The following is a 17,253-nucleotide window of genomic DNA, read 5'->3' as shown; positions in this document are numbered from 1 at the left end:
ATATCTTGTAATAAACTGTAATGGAAAAACAAAACAAAAGAAAGAAAAGAACTTGCTGCTAGAAACTCAGCTGAAAACATGCCTTCCAGCTCCTGATTCTATTATCAATTCTGGAGCTTTATTTTTGCATCTGTACCATAACCTACTTACTAGGTAGAGCCTATCAGAAACAGAACTCATCTACTGCTCCTCAGAGGAAATGGAACTGGTGGGATAAAACCTTGCATTCAATGATGACCCCCTCAAAACACACACCCTCACATATGTATACTATTTCAGAGTTTCTCTCTACTTAAGGCAGACGTGAGGCTGGGGAGAGGGCACCTACCATAGGCTTCCTCGATGAGGCCACAGTAGGGATTGACCCCTGAGCCACTGCGCTTGCCCTCTTGCTCTCCGAGCCGAAGGATGTTCTCCAGTCCATTGAGGGCGACTTGCACGATCTTTGAATCCATCACAGTCAGCAAGTCGCACAGGGGTTTGATGCAGCCCAGGGAGACCAGGTACCTGAGGGGCAGAGACCAGGTAAGTTCTAAATTAAGACAAGGCAAGGGAGGTGCCAGGAAGGTGCTATGGGGCCTCTGGGTCTCCCTCACACACATCAATGCTCTCAGCAATTCACTCTGACTGAGCTTTCATAACCACCCATCCTTTACCTCAATCTCATCACCCTCCCAATGCTACTGGTTTAGTTCATTTCCATGTAGAAGGCTGCCATGGATTTCTCCTCTTTGTCTCTAATGTCTCCTTGCTGCAGTATTACCTACTTTGAACACATCATTTCCCTGCCTAAAATTTCTGTAGTCCCAGCTCTACAGTCATAACAATACAATCTGGCTCCTAACCTTTTCTAGCTTCCCCTCTCATTATTCCCTTCCGAGAATATTACATTCCAGTCAAACAGTAAAGGTCTCCAGGTTTCTGATTTTTGTACCTTTACTTATGCTTTCTCCTGTCCGAAATGCCATTTACAACCCTGTATCCTCAAAAGCTTCACTCAGTGGCTATCCTTTTCTCCTAAGGTTTTATTTATAATGAATATATTCCCGTTCCTAAGCTACAAGCTGAAGGCAAGGCACTTCTCCAATTCCCACCACTCCTACTCAAGTTGATAATGGAAACCAAAATCAGAGAGTATCCTCGCACAAAATAGCTTTCCTATTTGCTTCTCCCAAGTATCACTGCCAAAAATGATTTCCCAAAGAAGCTGCTCTGAATGAGCCATAGCATGGTTCTCTTTCATTTGTATGGATAATTGAGAATTACACAGATTTAAATTCTCTTGAGGGTAGAAAGAGGCAGAGGAGAGAGATATCTGTGTCATAAGTTTCCATTCTCCAGGAGGGAAAAGAGGTACATGGTTTATAGGAATATACTTCAGATTCCCATGCTACACTCTAGCAGCTCACCAGTTAAACCCTACTGGACAGGGGCAGACCTATCCCACAAAAGGCAGTTTAGAGGTCACATGTGAACTGTGAGCCAAGAGGTAGAGTACACATATCACTCAAGACGATGGGAAAGGACTGTGATACCTGATTTGTTCAGGGGTTCCTCCTGAGGTGGCATTGGTGATGGCCCAGGCTGCCTCTTTCCTTGTACGGAACTCTGCTTTCTGAAGGATTTCAATCAACACAGGGAAGATATTTGCATCTATGACAGCCTGAGAAGAAATGGGGGGTGGAGGGTGGGGTGTGGGGGAAGAAAGAAAGTCACTTCAAGAAGGGTAAGCAAATCCAGACCCCAAATCAGCTAAAAGATTAAGACATCTTCCCTTTCCTGAAAGTTCTTTTCACATAGGTAAGATGCTACAGAGGAACCTGGCTTCTGTTACACAGAATCTTTGACTGATAGCATCCATTGACCCCAATTTAAAAAGGGAAATAATTTTTTTCTTCTAGAGGGCAATATCCCACAATGTCTCATGTTCCCAGGGCTTTCTACCTGCTGCCCCCCCGCCAACTTCCCTCCTGCTTGTTCTACCTGTATCTGAGCCCTGTTGCCAGCAGTGATATTTGAAATGGTCCAACAAGCTTCCTTTCGGATTGACTCCTTGGAGCTGCTCAGCAAGTGGAGGAGGCAAGGGAGGGCTGAACAGTTAAGAATGACCTAGAACACCAAAGGCACAGGCAACAAAAGAAAAATTAGATAAACTGGACTTAAAATCAAAATTTTAAACTTTTGGGTACCAAAAGACACCATCAACATAGTGAATTACACAAATCAGAGAATGGGAGAAAGTATATACATATCATATATCTGATAAGGATTAATATCCAGAATATACAAAAAAAATTTTTTTTAAATGCAGGTGGCCAATAGGCACATGAAAAGATGCCAAACATCACTAATCATTAGGGAAATGCAAATCAAAACCTCAGTGAGATACAACTTCACGCTTATTAGAATAGTTATCCTTAAAAAATCCAGGCCATGCAAGTGTTGGTAAAGATGCGGAGAAACTGGAACCTGGTACACTGCTGGTGGGAATGTAAAATGGCACAGCCATTACACTGTTTTGTGTGCAAAACAGTATGGTGGTTCCTCAAAATCTTAAACATAAAATTACCACGTGATCCAATAATTCCACCTCTGGATATATACCCAGAAGAACTGAAAGCAGGGACTCAAACAGATACTTGTATGCCAATACTCAATGCAGCATTAGTCATACTAGCCAAAAGGTGGAAGCAACCCAAGTGTCTACCAATAGATGAATAAATAAACCAAATGTAGCATATGCACACTTGGAATATTATCTAGCCACAGAAAGGAATGAAGGTGTGACATGCTAAAATATGGATGAACCTTGAAAACATTATGCTAAGTGAAATAAGCTGAAACAAAAGGACAAATATATATGGTTCGGCTTATATGAGGTAACTAGAGTAGTCAAACTCCTAAGAGACAGAAAGAGTATGGTGGTTACCAAAGGATGGGCGGGGGGGGGAAATGGGAAGTTATTATTTAAAGGGTACAGAGTTTCAGTTTGGAATGATGCAAAATGGTGGAGATGGATGGCGATGATGGTTGAATAAAAATGTGAATGTACTTAATGCCAGTGAACTATACTTAAAAATCGTAAAAACAGAAAAAGTTATGAATATCTGTACACACAGGCACACGCGTGCACACACAAACACAAAAGAATGACCTAGAAAATGAGTGTGGGCTTGAGTGAGACTGCTCACCTGTAAGAAATTTGTTAAGAATTCCACAGAATTATACAAACTACTCAAGACGCAAAGAATACTCAGATCTCTAGCCTTTGAACAGAGAAACACTGTATACTGTGCTCTCAATGGAAGTGTTACTAACAGGAGAGTAACATGAGACATGGGATCCTAAAGGTCTAGGAAGTAGGGGTGAGGTTCCATAGCTTTTAGTATTTCAAAGGTACCGTAACTCAAAATCTGTTAACAATTACTTTACAATGTCCCAGGTAGTGAGTCAGGTTATTCCATTTAGTTTTTCTTCAATAGCACCCAATGGATGATGACTTGCTTCCAATTTATAGAAAAAAATGAAGGCAACCAAGTTGCCCCCAAATAATATAGAAAGTGGCAGAGCTGGAATTTTTCACTCAAGCCTATGCTTTCTCTCCTAGATCATGTTGCCTCCTACCAGGACCAAAGTCTGTGGCAGGGAAGGATTTTGTCCATAGACAGCTCTCCTCCTCCTCCTTACCTGGGTCTGGATGTCATCCCCGGTGACGATGTTACCCACAGCTCTCAGAGCAGGAGAAGCCACTTTGTTATCGTTGTGCCTACAGAGGAGGGCGATCTGATCAGTAGAGGGCCAGCACATGGCATTCAACTCGGCTGACCACCAAGGCCAGCAGCACTCATGGCTCCAGACCTTTGGATAGGGCAGCAGACTGCTGACTGCAGTTCTGAGCTTGGAGAAGCTTAGGGAATCTGTACCCTTTCTAACTGAGATCACTCACATTAGAAGCTCAACCAATCTCCGGCAGACTCCAGAGTCTATGACTGCCTGGATCTTCTCGTTGGGGCCATCAGACAGATAAGAAAGGGCCCAGCAAGCATCTGCCAGCAAGTCTGAGTCGCTGCTGAAGAGTAGGCGAGACAGTACAGGCAAACAGGGGGAGACCTGTTGGAAGCAGAGAGAGAGGGACTCAGGCGGACATGGTTACATCATCTCTACCACTAACCCTAAAATTGCCGAGCCCTCCTCTACTAAGTCAGTCTAAGATCTGGAGATTTCTACTACATTAAACCATCAGGCCCACATTTTCACTTTACCATCCAGGCATATGAGATCACCTACTTCATTGACGACTGCCTTTTTCAGTTTCCCAAGGATGAGACTCGGAGGGTTCCCCAAAGACTTGAAAACGCCCATTATCAAAATTCCCCCATATGAAGGAACCTGCTTTCACTCAGGAATTGGTAAGAAGCTCTCTTGGAACTTCCCTGGTGGCGCAGTAGATAAGACTCGGTGCTCCTAATGCAGGGGACCCAGGTTCAATCCCTGGTCAGGGCACTAGATCCCACATGCATGCCACAACTAAGGAGCCCGCCTGCCACAACTAAGACCCAGTGCAACCAGATAAATAAATAAAGTATTAAAAAAAGAAAAAAAAAAAAAAGAGAAGCTCTCTTACCTTTGCAAACTCTGGGGGTGGGTTCTTGCCTCGGCACAGGTTTGACAGGGCCCAGACTGCATTCCGTGTCATTGTCAGTCGTGTGGACTTGGTAAGCAGCCTGAAGGGGACAGCAAAGCCAGATCCTGAGCAATGATGCTCTTTGCATAGAGCTGTTGCCTACGAACCCCAGGAGCAAATCCAATCAGACCCCTAAGACTCTAGCAGCCTGTTTCTTCCTACCCATAGATTTAAGTTAAGTGAGCCTGTTTGGCCCAGGAGGCCGACCTACATCTTCACAGAGGATTAGGACCAGCTGTGGCTTATTAAGACCATAGCTAATAAGGACAAACAGAGGGCTGGACTGTGAGTAAGCACGCTAAACGTTTAAGATAGGACATACTGTGCCCCTAACTGTGGCCACAAGTTCTAAACAAGAGTATTGTTATCTTTGGAAATAAAAGCTGAAAGTTTAGTGTGAGGGCTTTAGCCATGCACTGTGGAATGATTTTCTATGACAGACCCAAGAAGTAGTTATAATAGTAGCCTATGAGATTGTGGCCTCTCAAGAAAAGCTCCTCCCTCTGTTTTGGTTTAGATGTAGCTCTACTATAAGGGTACAGAGGAAGGGATGGGAGCATCCGGATGACTCTGCAAGGGGTCTTAGATCTGTGGCTTACAACAGAGCTCTCCAATGTACTAGGCATAAACCCATAGCAAACCAATGCATTCCGTAGAGAAGGTTAGATGCTTCCAGATGGGCTAGTCCTTGCTCTCTCCTCTGGCTCAACAATGAGACAGGTATGACCAACATGAGATTCTACAGTGCTACAAAGTGAGGAAGCACAAGACACAGACCAGTGACACAATCTTCTTACTCTCAAAAGATACTGTCTTTTACTCTGGCAATGAGAATGCACTTTTATCATTTTTGTATTCACTCATCGTCTTAAGGTAAACTGCTCCCCAAAGATCTGCCACATGGCTGCCAGAAAGATACCCCAGGTGCAGATGATAATAATTACTCACGTTAGCAAAGGATTAAGGATGGAACAGTTCAAGACGTAATCTCGGCAAACGGAGCTGTCTCCAGCTATGTTTCCCAGTGCCCAGACTGCCTAAAAAAGGGATGATGGAACTGTCACCCACAGAGCCTAGTGGCTTCTGTGAGTAATTTATACTCACAACTACAGAGTGACACCCACCAGTAACCAGGACAAACACCCCATCAAGACCTGAAACACACTAAATAAGCTCAGGTACCCTCCTTGTTAAAACTGAGCACTTGCTCTATGAGGACTTTTTCTCTGAGAGTTCCTGGTTCATTGGAGAAGGCAGGCTGACATTGTACTGCAGCCAGAGAAGCCAGACCAAGACCTCCTTATCCCCACCCCCCAGAAAAGGAGAAAATGATGGGAAAATTGCATTCTTGTAGCCTCATAGGACCAACCCTATATGTAGTAATATAGGAAAAAACCCTAGTACCACTCTCCACTTCTATCCAACCAGTGGAAGAAATGGAAGTTGGGTTTTTATGATCTGTAGGTGCTGAGAAATGGGTATTGTGGTGTCTTTTTTCCAGCACCACCTCCGATGCCCAATGTGTGGAGTTTTTTCTACACCAACAACCAATTCTCTGATACCAACTGGGTCAATTCAGTTAAATTCTGACACTAACTCGGGTTAGGGCAGATCCCACAGGCTAGGGGCTCAGTCCCACAAGACTGCCCTCAATTTAGATGCTAGCTGCAATTTCCAGGTGCTACCCATGCTTCTTACCAACTGGCTATAAATTCAGGAGTTCCACAACCTCCTCCTCAGGTTCAATAATTCACTAGAATGATTCACAGAACTCAAGAAAACACTTCACTTACATTTACCAGTTTACTGTAATATACACAACTCAGAAGAGCTAAATGGAAGAGATGCACAGGGCAAGGTATGGGTTGAGGAGTGGGGTTGCACAGAACTTCCAAGCCCTCTCCAGGCATGTCACCTTCCCAGCACACTGAGTGTTCACCAACCCAGAAGCTCTCTGAATCTCACTGTTCAAGCCTTTTTATAACCCAATCTCTAGCCCCTCTAACCTCCCTGGGGAGGGTGGGGTGGAGGGGTGGGAAGAGTGGGGGTGGGAAGAGTGGGGGTGGGAAGAGTGGGGGTGGGGTGGGGCTGAGAGTTCCTATCCTCTAATCCTAAATTTGGTCTTTCTGATGACTAGACCTCCCTTCCTGAAGCTATCTAGGGACCCACCCGGAGTCACCGCATTAGCACAGACTCAGGTGTGTCCCAAAGGGGCTCTTTAGGAATAACAAAAGGCACTTCTATCACTAACAAAATCCCAATGTTTTTAGGAGCCCTTTGCTCTTAACCTCTTAACTGGGGATAAGGACAAAATATACTTTTTATTATACCACTGGTACCATCAAGAATTAAGTCGGGGTTTCCCTGGTGGCGCAGTGGTTGAGAGTCCGCCTGCTGATGCAGGGGACACGGGTTCATGCCCCGGTCCGGGAAGATCCCACATGCCGCGGAGCAGCTAGGCCTGTGAGCCATGGCCGCTGAGACTGCGCATCCGGAGCCTGTGCTCCGCAACGGGAGAGGCCACAACAGTGAGAGGCCCGTGTATCGCAATAAATAAGTAAATAAATAAATGAATGAATGAATGAATGAATAAATAAATAAATAAAAGAATTAAGTCAAATTTGGGCATTACCTGTTCCTGTACATCCTCAAAGTCCGAGTTAAGCAGCTCTATAAAAATGGGGACAGCCCCTGCTTCAATGACAATTTTGGTCTGCTGAGAGGTTCCAGAGGCAATGTTTGTTAGAGCCCAGGCAGCTTCAAACTGAAAGTGAGATTAAAGCCATGAGTGAGAGGTCATTCCAGATGAGTAGCCGTGCCTACTAGCTGGCTCAGAGCAATAAGCCTCCTGCCCCTGACTTAAAAACAAAAACAAAAAACCACACAAGCCTTTCCCTCTCCACCTTTAAATGACAGGAAGAGGTACTGGCAGTGATATAACATAATGGGAAGACAGAATTGGGCTTCCATGGTCCCAGGTCTAGTCCTGCACTACCACAGCACCCATGAGTCCTTTGGCAAGTCACGTTTTTATTTCCCGAGCTTCACTTTATTCATCTCTGAAACCAGGATAAGAGTGAGATGGGTCTCTAAAAGTCCCTTTCAGCCAAGTTTCTAATAAGTTCCAATGGATTGACTCATTACCCATTTGTGAGAAGAGAGACCCAGAAAAGCTAAATGGTTCACCTCAGGGTTAGAAGTGGACTAGAACCTCTAGGGTTGGCCAAAAAGTTCATTCACGTTTTTCTGTAACATCTTATGGAAAAACCCAAACGAACTTTTTGGCTAACCCAATATATTTATATTTATAATTTATAATATAACCTCTGAATAATCAGTCTGTCATATTCTGGTATCTTTCCTCTGAGATTGTTTTAGGGAAGAGTTTGTGGGTCTCTTATTTGATTGAGGTCAAGACCTCTGAGGTAACAGCATCTCTTAAATGTTCCCTCAATATCTCGTCTATATCCTAAGAGATGTGTCTGCAGAAACATGCCACTACAATTTCTTGGCAAAAGGGCTTTCATCTGGTAACTCTCCACCCCAGGCCTCACCTGTAATGTACAATTCTCATTCCTCTTCAGAAACTCCACAAACCGATCCACCACTCCTGGAGTATTGATAACTTCATCTATTGGAGGACTAGGTTCTGGAAGAGGGAGAGGAAAAGTCAGGAGAGGCTTTGGCTAACGCTTTCATGGGGGTAAGTCCACCATCCTTCCTAGATACTCCTGACCATCCTTCTAAACATTCCCAAACTCCCTTTTGGTGAGGTAGTTTTAACAATAGCTGGTCATGGGGCTTCCCTGGTGGCGCAGTGGTTGAGAATCTGCCTGCCAATGCAGGGGACACGGGTTCGATCCCTGGCCTGGGAAGATCCCACATGCCGTGGAGCAACTAAGCCCGTGCGCCGCAACTACTGAGCCCGCGTGCCGCGACTACTGAAGGCTGTGCACCGCAACTACTGAAGCCTGCGCACCTAGAGCCTGTGCTCCACAACGAGAGGAGCCACCACAATGAGAAGCCCGTGCACTGCAACGAGGAGTAGCCCCCGCTCTCCGCAACTAGAGAAAGTCCGCGCGCGACAACAAAGACCCAACGCAGCCTGAATGAATGAATGAATGAATGAATGAATAAATGAATAAATAAATAAATGAATGAATGAATGAATGAATGAATGAATGAATGAAAAAACAATAGCGGGTCATTTTTGAACTGTATAAAATAGCTGAGATGCCAAAGAGTAAAGCCAATCCTAATTTAACTATGCTCACCTTTGGCTTCCTAAACCTAAGCAAGTAACTAACTTTACTTACCTAAGCAAGTAAAGAATTAAGGGAGAGAAGACCAAGGGAGGAGCAACCCTAGCCTAAACACTTCCCTTCCAAGACCAGCATTCTTTTCTTGGGAGGAAGAAAAGTCAGGGAATATTTTTCCCATCATACATCAAATTTTTACTGAGCACAAACTATATGCCAGACATGGTTCTGGGTACCGAGGATACAGGAGTGAACAAAACCAAAAGTCTATGCCGTCGTAGAGCTTATACCCTTGTGATGAGAAATATCCTGTTATGTTAGAAGGCAGTAAGTGTAACAGGAAAAAAAAAGAATAGGTAGGGCGGGGTAAGGAGACAAAAAAGGCTGCAGGGGTGGGGGGAGCTGCAATTTCTGATAGCGTGTCAGGGTAGGCTTTACTGAGAAGGCAGGATCTGATCATAGAAATGTAGCAGCTGTCACACAGTTATCTGCAAGTAAAGGATATCAGGCAGAGGAAATAGTGCAAAGGTAAGAATGTGCCTGGCTTGTCCAAGGACACCAAAGCCAGTAGGGCTACAGCAGAATGAGTGAAAGGGAGTAGTTGATGAGGTCAGTGAGAAGAAACAAGATGCTAAAGTCATGCAGGGCCCCCTGCGGAAGACTAGGCTTTGTACCTTTGGAGAGCAGTTTCCGGAATTTCTGTGTGGTTGCTAACTGCAGGTCAGAATCATCAGAAAAGAGCATCTCCACCATCTCTCTTGTGATCACGCTCTCCTAGAACATAAAACAGGTTCACGACTTTGCAAACCAATACTAGAGCCAGATATGAGCCCATAATCCTGTTTGGAATCCTGCTTTCTAAAGACTTGAGGGCAAGAGGAAGGGGTAACAGCAGGCTCAGAAGGTGTTTAATCCACAGCTGCTTCAAGCTGGAACATTTGGAAGTGATTCTTAACCTCTGAGGCAACTGATAGCCTCCCTTAAATGTTTCCTCTGGTGTTTCCATCAGAGATGAATCCTTATTGACTCCATAAGTTGACCAGCTACAGAAGGGCCCACCGAATAAAGAGCTTAGCATGGTTGTTGGTAAAGCTAACTAGATGATGTGAACTGACCAATTTCTGTTCTGTAGAAGCAGGTACTTTCCAAGCTTGCCTGGGAAGCTTGCAAAGGTCTTACCCCAGTGGTAGAGCTCACATAGGAGTCCATGAGGAGACTATCGAACATGGCGGCTTCTTCATTAATCAGCTCCACATTTCTCCGTTTAAAAAGCTGAAAATAAAGAGAAGAGATGGTGGTAAGACTTCTTACCGAAACAAAGAAAACAAAGTATGACCCAATGTTAAATTATGGCATAACTGTCAAGGAATGCTACTGTATGAGAAAATGCCAAGCTTAATATACTGATATGGAAAGACATTCAAGGGCTTTACTTTCTATGTTATAGATTGTTTACATTTTTGGAGAACATTTTTATAAGCAAAAAAAAAATCTTTTAAAATTCCCGTGCCCTTTGTATAAAAGGTGATGCATATAAAAGGCTGTGAAGGAAAGAAATAATGGTAAAGCAAAAGGGTGGGCAAAAGCAGTTTAGCATCTAGACCTGGGCAAGGAACCAATTTGGTGGTGGCGTGTGGTGCATGGTGCGTGGCAGAGTGTAGACGATGAGGCATTAAAACAGTCTCAGTTCTAGGGAGACTTACAAAGAATGGACTCAAGAAATAGAAGTAAGGCAGCCCAGATGGCTGACAAAATTCTTAAAGGGCCAGGCTTGGGGCTGGGCCTTGACAGCCAGATCTAACAGTGACTACTGGGTAAAAACGAGGGGTTAGCACTAGAATGTTATATTGAAGACATAAATGATGTCCAAGTTGTTCTAAATTATGGAAAAGGAATAAGGGACAGTTCTTTCTCAAAGCTTCCAAAATTTCTTTACAACAAAGGAAGCTGGATGAGTGGCCCACAGAGATAAGCTACTTTCCCAAGAGGAAAGTGAGAGTGCAAGGTGGAGGTCAACCATGGTGGCTGGCCTGCCTCCCTGAAGAGCACGTTTGAGAATACTTGGGCTAACCCACTTGTTGCTCCCGTTTCTGCTTCCGGAGCTGAATGCCCTCCTCCTCTCTTCTTCGCCTCATTTCCTCAGGGTTTAGGGCATTGTTCTTATAGCTCTTCATTCGATAATTGTCTTTCCCTGGGCTCGCCATGGTCTCTGGAAGAAGGGAAGATACAAACATATTGGCAAAGGCTCTTAGGAGGACAGCATTTCCTACTCACTGGCTTCTTTCCCTACCCACCCTCCCCTTCTCAGGGGGGCTCACAGGTTCCCAAGGAGGCCTAATAATCTCAGTAACTGCACCTGACATCTCTAGTACCACCCCCACACAAACAACAACACAACACAAACAACACAGTCTCCTTTAATCATAACAAACTTATTAAGTAAGTTCTATTATAGCAATTGATATAAGCAGAGGACTTAAAAGGTGTAGGCCCTGGAGGCAGATTGTGTGGGTTCAAATACCGGCTCTTCTAATTCTTAGCTGTGCAACTTTCAACAAGTTGCTTTAACCTCTATGCCTCAGGAGCTCATCTTTAAAATAGGGATATAATAATTCCTATTTCATAGAGCTGTTAGAAGGATTATATAGCTTAATACATGAAAATGGAGTTGTCAGAAGGATTATATAGCTTAATACATGCAAAGTACTATTTAGAACAACAGGCATATGGTAAATGCTCACAAGCTATGATCACTTCTATGACAAGACAGAAAAGTTGTATGACTTGCCCAATAAACTCAAATATATTTAACCTACCCAGGTGATATACGTTATAGTGTACCCAATTCAGTGGAATACCATGTATATTTTTTTAATAACTCATGTGGCCACCTATCTATATTTTAAAGAAATTTAAAATTTTATTCTGTAATATTTGCTACATACAAAAAAATGAAACATAATGTAAAGTTACCAAGCAAAATAATACAATGAGCATCTGTCAACTCACCACTAAACTTAAGAACTAGATTATTAATATGCCTGAATCTAGTAGTAGGGTCTTCCCCTATCCCAGGCCCCTCCAGCCCCACTCCAACTCCAGCCAAAAGAAAACTGCTATGATGAATTGTCATTATCTTTGCTTTTTTTGTTTTTATTAATCAGATATATGTTTACCCCTAAATATTATATCATACTATGTTTAGTCTACTGAGAACTGTCGCTCCTTCACTGTTTTTTTGTTGTTGTTGTTTTGTTTTTTTGCGGTACGCGGGCCTCTCACTGTTGTGGCCTCTCCCGTTGCAGAGCACAGGTTCCGGACGTGCAGGCTCAGCGGCCATGGCTCATGGGCCTAGCCGCTCCGTGGCATGTGGGATCTTCCCAGACTGGGGCACGAACCCATGTCCCCTGCATCGGCAGGCAGATTCTTAACCACTGTGCCACCAGGGAAGCCCCCTCCACTGGGTTTTTAAGATTCACCCATGTTTTTGCATGGAGCTGTATTTCTTTAATTTTTCCTATGGCATATTATTTTACTGTATAAACACATTATAATTTATTTGCATTTCCCTGATGATTAGTGATGTTGAGCATCTTTTTCATGAACCTGTTGGCCATTTATACGTTTGCTTTGTAAAAGTGTCTATTCAGGTTCTTTGCCCATTTTTAATTGCATTATTATTATTTTTTTTGCTATTGAATCGTGTGAGTTCCTTATATATTTTGGATATTAATCCCTTATCAGATATATGGTTAGCAAATATTTTCTCCCACAGGCTGCCTTTCCACTTTGTTGACCATTTCTTTTGCTGTACAGAAGCTTTTAAGTTTTCTAGTTCAAGCTTTCTCATTTATGTGATCCTGCTTATTTATTTTTGCTTTTGTTGCTTGTGCTTTTGGTGTCATACCCAAAAAAATCATTGCCAAGACCAAGGTCTTTTTTCCTGTGTTTTCTTCTAGGAGTTTTAACAGTTTCAGGTCTTACAATTAAGTCTTTAATCTATTCTGAGTTGGCAAATAACATCTTAGTCTTCACTTCCCAGACCCTCTGAAATAGTCTGCAGATCACACTTTGAGAACCGCTGCTCTAAGGAATGAATTGCTGGGTTTAGGCAAGTGAATGTTAAACTTCACCAGATAGTACCACGTTGCCTTCCAATGTGATGCCAGTTCACACTAGCTCAGCAATACGTACCAGGTTCCCACTGATGTATATCCTATTACTCAGAATTATCACTTTTGCCAATCTAATGAGTATAAGGTACTTCACCGGGATAATGATTTGCATTACTAATAGGGTTAGATTTTATGTTTATTAGCCATGTTTCCCTTTCTGTGAAAAATGTCTGTTTATGGTACTTAGAATATTTTTCTATTGAATTACTTGTCCTTTGCTTATTGATTTATAGTTCTTTAGATATTCTAGTTATTAACCATTTGTTAGTTATTTGTATTACAAATATCTTTTAGGAGTTTGTATCTTTTCATTTTTTGCAATTTTCACTTTATGGAGTTCTTAATTATAATGTAGTTAAATTTTTCTTTAATACTTAGCTTTTTCTGTGTGTCTTGTTTAATAAATCCTTTCACACTCTCAAGGTCAGAAAGATACCCTCTCATGTCTTCTGAAAGTTTTAAAGCTTGCCCTTTACATGCCGGTGTTTCATATACCGGAAATTTGATTATTTGTGTGTGTATAAGCTTTAGGAAGTTAACACAAAGTCTGAACATTAATGACTTAGGTACACAGGTTAGGGGAAAAAAAAGAAAGGAGAGAGAAATCATACAGCAGAGAGAACCAACAAGGCAAAACTGGGAACTTTCAAAAGATGAAAAATAGTCAAGTCTCTGGTGAGATTTCTCAAGAACAAAAGAGGACACAAATAATGTTAGGTAACTAAGATTGAAAAGTGAATATGAGCAACTTTATGCTAGCTAACATGTCTGAAAAGACAAATTCCTAGAATAATATAACTTGCCAAAAGTGACTCAAACAGAACGTAACTAGCCTTATAACCATTAAATATACTGAGTCAGCACTAAAGAATATTCCCACAAAGAAAATGCCAGGGGCTTCCCTGGTGGTGCAGTGGTTGAGAGTCTGCCTGCCGATGCAGGCGACATGGGTTCGTGCCCCGGTCTGGGAAGATCCCACATGCCGCGGAGCGGCTGGGCCCGTGAGCCATGGCCGCTGAGCCTGCGCGTCCGGAGCCTGTGCCCTGCAACGGGAGAGGCCACAGCAGTGAGAGGCCTGCGTACGGCAAAAAAAAAAAAAAAAAAAGAAAATGCCAGGTTTAAGTTGTTTTACAAATGAGGTTTTTTAAAAAATAAATAAATTTATTTATTTATTTATTTATTTATTTATTTATTTTATTTTTTTATTTTTTTTTTTTTTGTGGTATGCGGGCCTCTCACTGTTGTGGCCTCCCCCGTTGCGGAGCACAGGCTCCGGACGCGCAGGCTCAGCGGCCATGGCTCACGGGCCCAGCCGCTCCGCGGCATATGGGATCCTCCCAGACCGGGGCACGAACCCGTATCCCCTGCATCGGCAGGCGGACTCTCAACCACTTGCGCCACCAGGGAGGCCCTATTTATTTATTTTTGGCTGCACTGGGTCTTCGTTGCTGTGCGCGAGCTTTCTCTAGTTGTGGTGAGCAGGGGCTACTCTTCATTGTGGTGTGCGGGCTTCTCATTGCAGTGGCTTCTCTTGTTGCACAGCACGGGCTCCTAGGCACGTGGGCTTTAGTAGTTGTGGCTCGCAGGCTCTAGAGCTCAGGCTCAGTAGTTGTGGCACATGGGCTTAGGTGCTCCGTGGCATGTGGGATCTTCCCGGACTGGGGCCCAGGGCTCAAACCTGTGTCCCCTGCATTGGCAGGTGGATTCTATTTTTTTGTGTGTGTGTGTGTGGTGCACAGACCTCTCACTGTTGTGGCCTCTCCCGCTGCGGAGCACAGGCTCTGGACACGCAGGCTCAGCGGCCATGGCTCACGGGCCCAGCCGCTCCGCGGCATGTGGGATCTTCCCAGACCAGGGCACGATCCCATATCCCCTGCATCGGCAGGCGGACTCTCAACCACTGCGCCACCAGGGAAGCCCTGGATTCTATTTTTAATTAATTAATTAATCAATTAATTTTTGGCAGTGTTGGGTCTTCGTTGCTGCACATGGGCTTTCCCTAGTTGCGGTGAATGGGGGCTATTCTTTGTTGCGGTGTGCAGGCTTCTCACTGCGGTGGCTTCTCTTGTTGCGGAGCACGGGCTCTAGGTGCGTGGGCTTCAGTAGTTGTAGCACGTGGGCTCAGTAGTTGTAGCTCGTGGGCTCTAGAGCGCAGGCTCAGTAGTTGTGGCGCATGGGCTTAGTTGCTCCGCAGCACGTGGGATCTTCCCAGACCAGGGCTTGAACCCCTGTGCCCTGCATTGGCAGGTGGATTCTTAAACACTGCGCCACCAGGGAAGTCCTGGGCTTTCTTTTTTTTCCATAAATTTATTTATTTTATTTATTTTTGGCTGTGTTCGGTCTCCGTTGCTGCACGTGGGCTTTCTCTAGTTGCGGTGAGCGGGGGCTACTCTTTGTCGCAGTGCACGGGCTTCTCACTGCAGTGGCTTCTCTTGTTGTGGAGCATGGGCTCTAGGCGCGCGGGCTTCAGTAGTTGTGGCAGGCGGGCTCCTTAGTTGTGGGTTTAGTTGCTCCACGGCATGTGGGATCTTCCTGGATCAGGGATCGAACCTGTATCCCCTGCACTGGCAAGCATATTCTTAACCACTGTGCCACCAGGGAAGTACCGGAAAGGACATTCTTTTGATAACAATATCAAAGAAGGATAATATGAGAAGGTCCTATACTTTTCCTATATCACTTATGAACAAAGATACAAAAATTCTAAATATTAGAGGGAGGTGGGGGAGAGATAAATTAGGAGTTTGGGATTAACATACACATACTACTATATATAAAGTAGGTACACAACAAAGACCTGTAGTTCACTGTATAGCACAGTGCACTACACTCAGTATTCTGTAGTAACCTATAATGGAAAAGAATCTAAGAAAAAATATACATATATATATATATATATGTATAACTGAATCACTTTGCTGTACACTTGAAACTAACACATTGTAAATTAACTATACTTCAATAAAAAATAAAATAAAATAAAAAAGAAGATAATGAAATAACATCATTAACTGTACTGAAAAGAACTGCCAAACTAGAATTCTATGCCCAATGAAAACACTTTCAAAAATGAAAGTGAAATAGACTTTTTCAGACAAAAGCTGAGACTGTCTCTAGCAGACCTGCACTAAAGAAATGCTAAAGTTGTTCAAGCAGAAAGGAAATGATACCATTAGGTAACTCAGATCTTCACAAAAGGAAGAATACTAGAAATGGTAAGAAGTAGGTACATATACAATAACTTTTCCATTAAAAAAATTTCCTTAAACCTAAGAAGATAAAATGAGAATTATAAAAAATAATCCAAAAGAAATCAGGTAAAGAGGGAAAAAAGAACCAAGAACATACGACAAATAGAAAACAAACTCATTTCCAGAGTTACAACATTATAATATTCAAATGTCCAGTTTTTAATTTAAAAAAAATTACAAGGCATACAAGGAAAGAGGGAAGTATGGCCCATTCAAAGGCACAAAATAAATGGACAGAAACTTTCCCTGAGGAAGACCAGACACTGGACAAACTAAGACAAAGACTTTCAAACAACTGTCTTAAATACACTCCAAGAGTTAAGGGGAAAATATGGACAAACAACTAAAGGAAATCAGGAAAACAATGCTGAACAAAATAAGAATATCAACAATAGAAAAGGAACCATGGGGGCTTCCCTGGTGGCGCAGTGGTTGAGAGTCTGCCTGCCGATGCAGGGGACATGGGTTCATGCCCCGGTCTGGGAAGATCCCACATGCCGCGGAGCAGCTGGGCCCGTGAGCCATGGCCTCTGGGCCTGCGTGTCCGGAGCCTGTGCTCCGCGGCGGGAGAGGCCCCAACAGTGAGAGGCCCACGTATCGCAAAAAAAAAAGAAAGAAAAGAAAAGGAAAGGAACCAAAGAGAAGTTCTAGAGTTGAAAAGTATAATAACTGAAATGAGGAATTCACTAGAGGGGTTCAACAGCAGATCTGAGCAGGCAACAGACAGAAGTAGCAGGCTTGAAGACAGGAAAATTGAAATTATGCAGTCTGAGCAGAAAGGGAAGAAGAATGAAGAAAAGTGAACAGAACCTAAGGGTCCATGGAACTCCAACAAGCAAATCACAATATATGCATTTAGGGAGTCAAAGAAATGGGAGGGAAAG

The 17,253-nt window shown here is 43.4% G+C and overlaps 1 protein-coding gene across 1 annotated transcript in view; it reads right to left on the bottom strand.

Annotated features, from left to right (window-relative positions):
* KPNA6 (karyopherin subunit alpha 6) overlaps window positions 1–17,253 on the bottom strand; it is a 51,715-nt gene that overhangs the window by 6,955 nt on the left and 27,507 nt on the right. The window contains exons 2-13 of the mRNA XM_060089383.1: window positions 11,019–11,152; window positions 10,123–10,215; window positions 9,618–9,717; window positions 8,239–8,333; window positions 7,317–7,448; window positions 5,633–5,721; window positions 4,625–4,724; window positions 3,947–4,110; window positions 3,688–3,766; window positions 1,984–2,109; window positions 1,536–1,663; window positions 329–507 (exon numbers count right to left, since the gene is read on the bottom strand). Coding sequence (XP_059945366.1) covers window positions 329–507; window positions 1,536–1,663; window positions 1,984–2,109; window positions 3,688–3,766; window positions 3,947–4,110; window positions 4,625–4,724; window positions 5,633–5,721; window positions 7,317–7,448; window positions 8,239–8,333; window positions 9,618–9,717; window positions 10,123–10,215; window positions 11,019–11,152 — 1,419 coding nt within the window. The remainder of the gene's footprint in view (window positions 1–328; window positions 508–1,535; window positions 1,664–1,983; window positions 2,110–3,687; window positions 3,767–3,946; window positions 4,111–4,624; window positions 4,725–5,632; window positions 5,722–7,316; window positions 7,449–8,238; window positions 8,334–9,617; window positions 9,718–10,122; window positions 10,216–11,018; window positions 11,153–17,253) is intronic.

This window comes from Mesoplodon densirostris, chromosome 2 (genome assembly GCF_025265405.1).
Source record: "Mesoplodon densirostris isolate mMesDen1 chromosome 2, mMesDen1 primary haplotype, whole genome shotgun sequence".
Taxonomy (NCBI): Eukaryota; Metazoa; Chordata; class Mammalia; order Artiodactyla; family Ziphiidae; genus Mesoplodon; species Mesoplodon densirostris.
The sequence above is the reverse complement of the archived record's forward strand: the minus strand, read 5'-3'. Positions and strand labels throughout refer to the sequence as shown.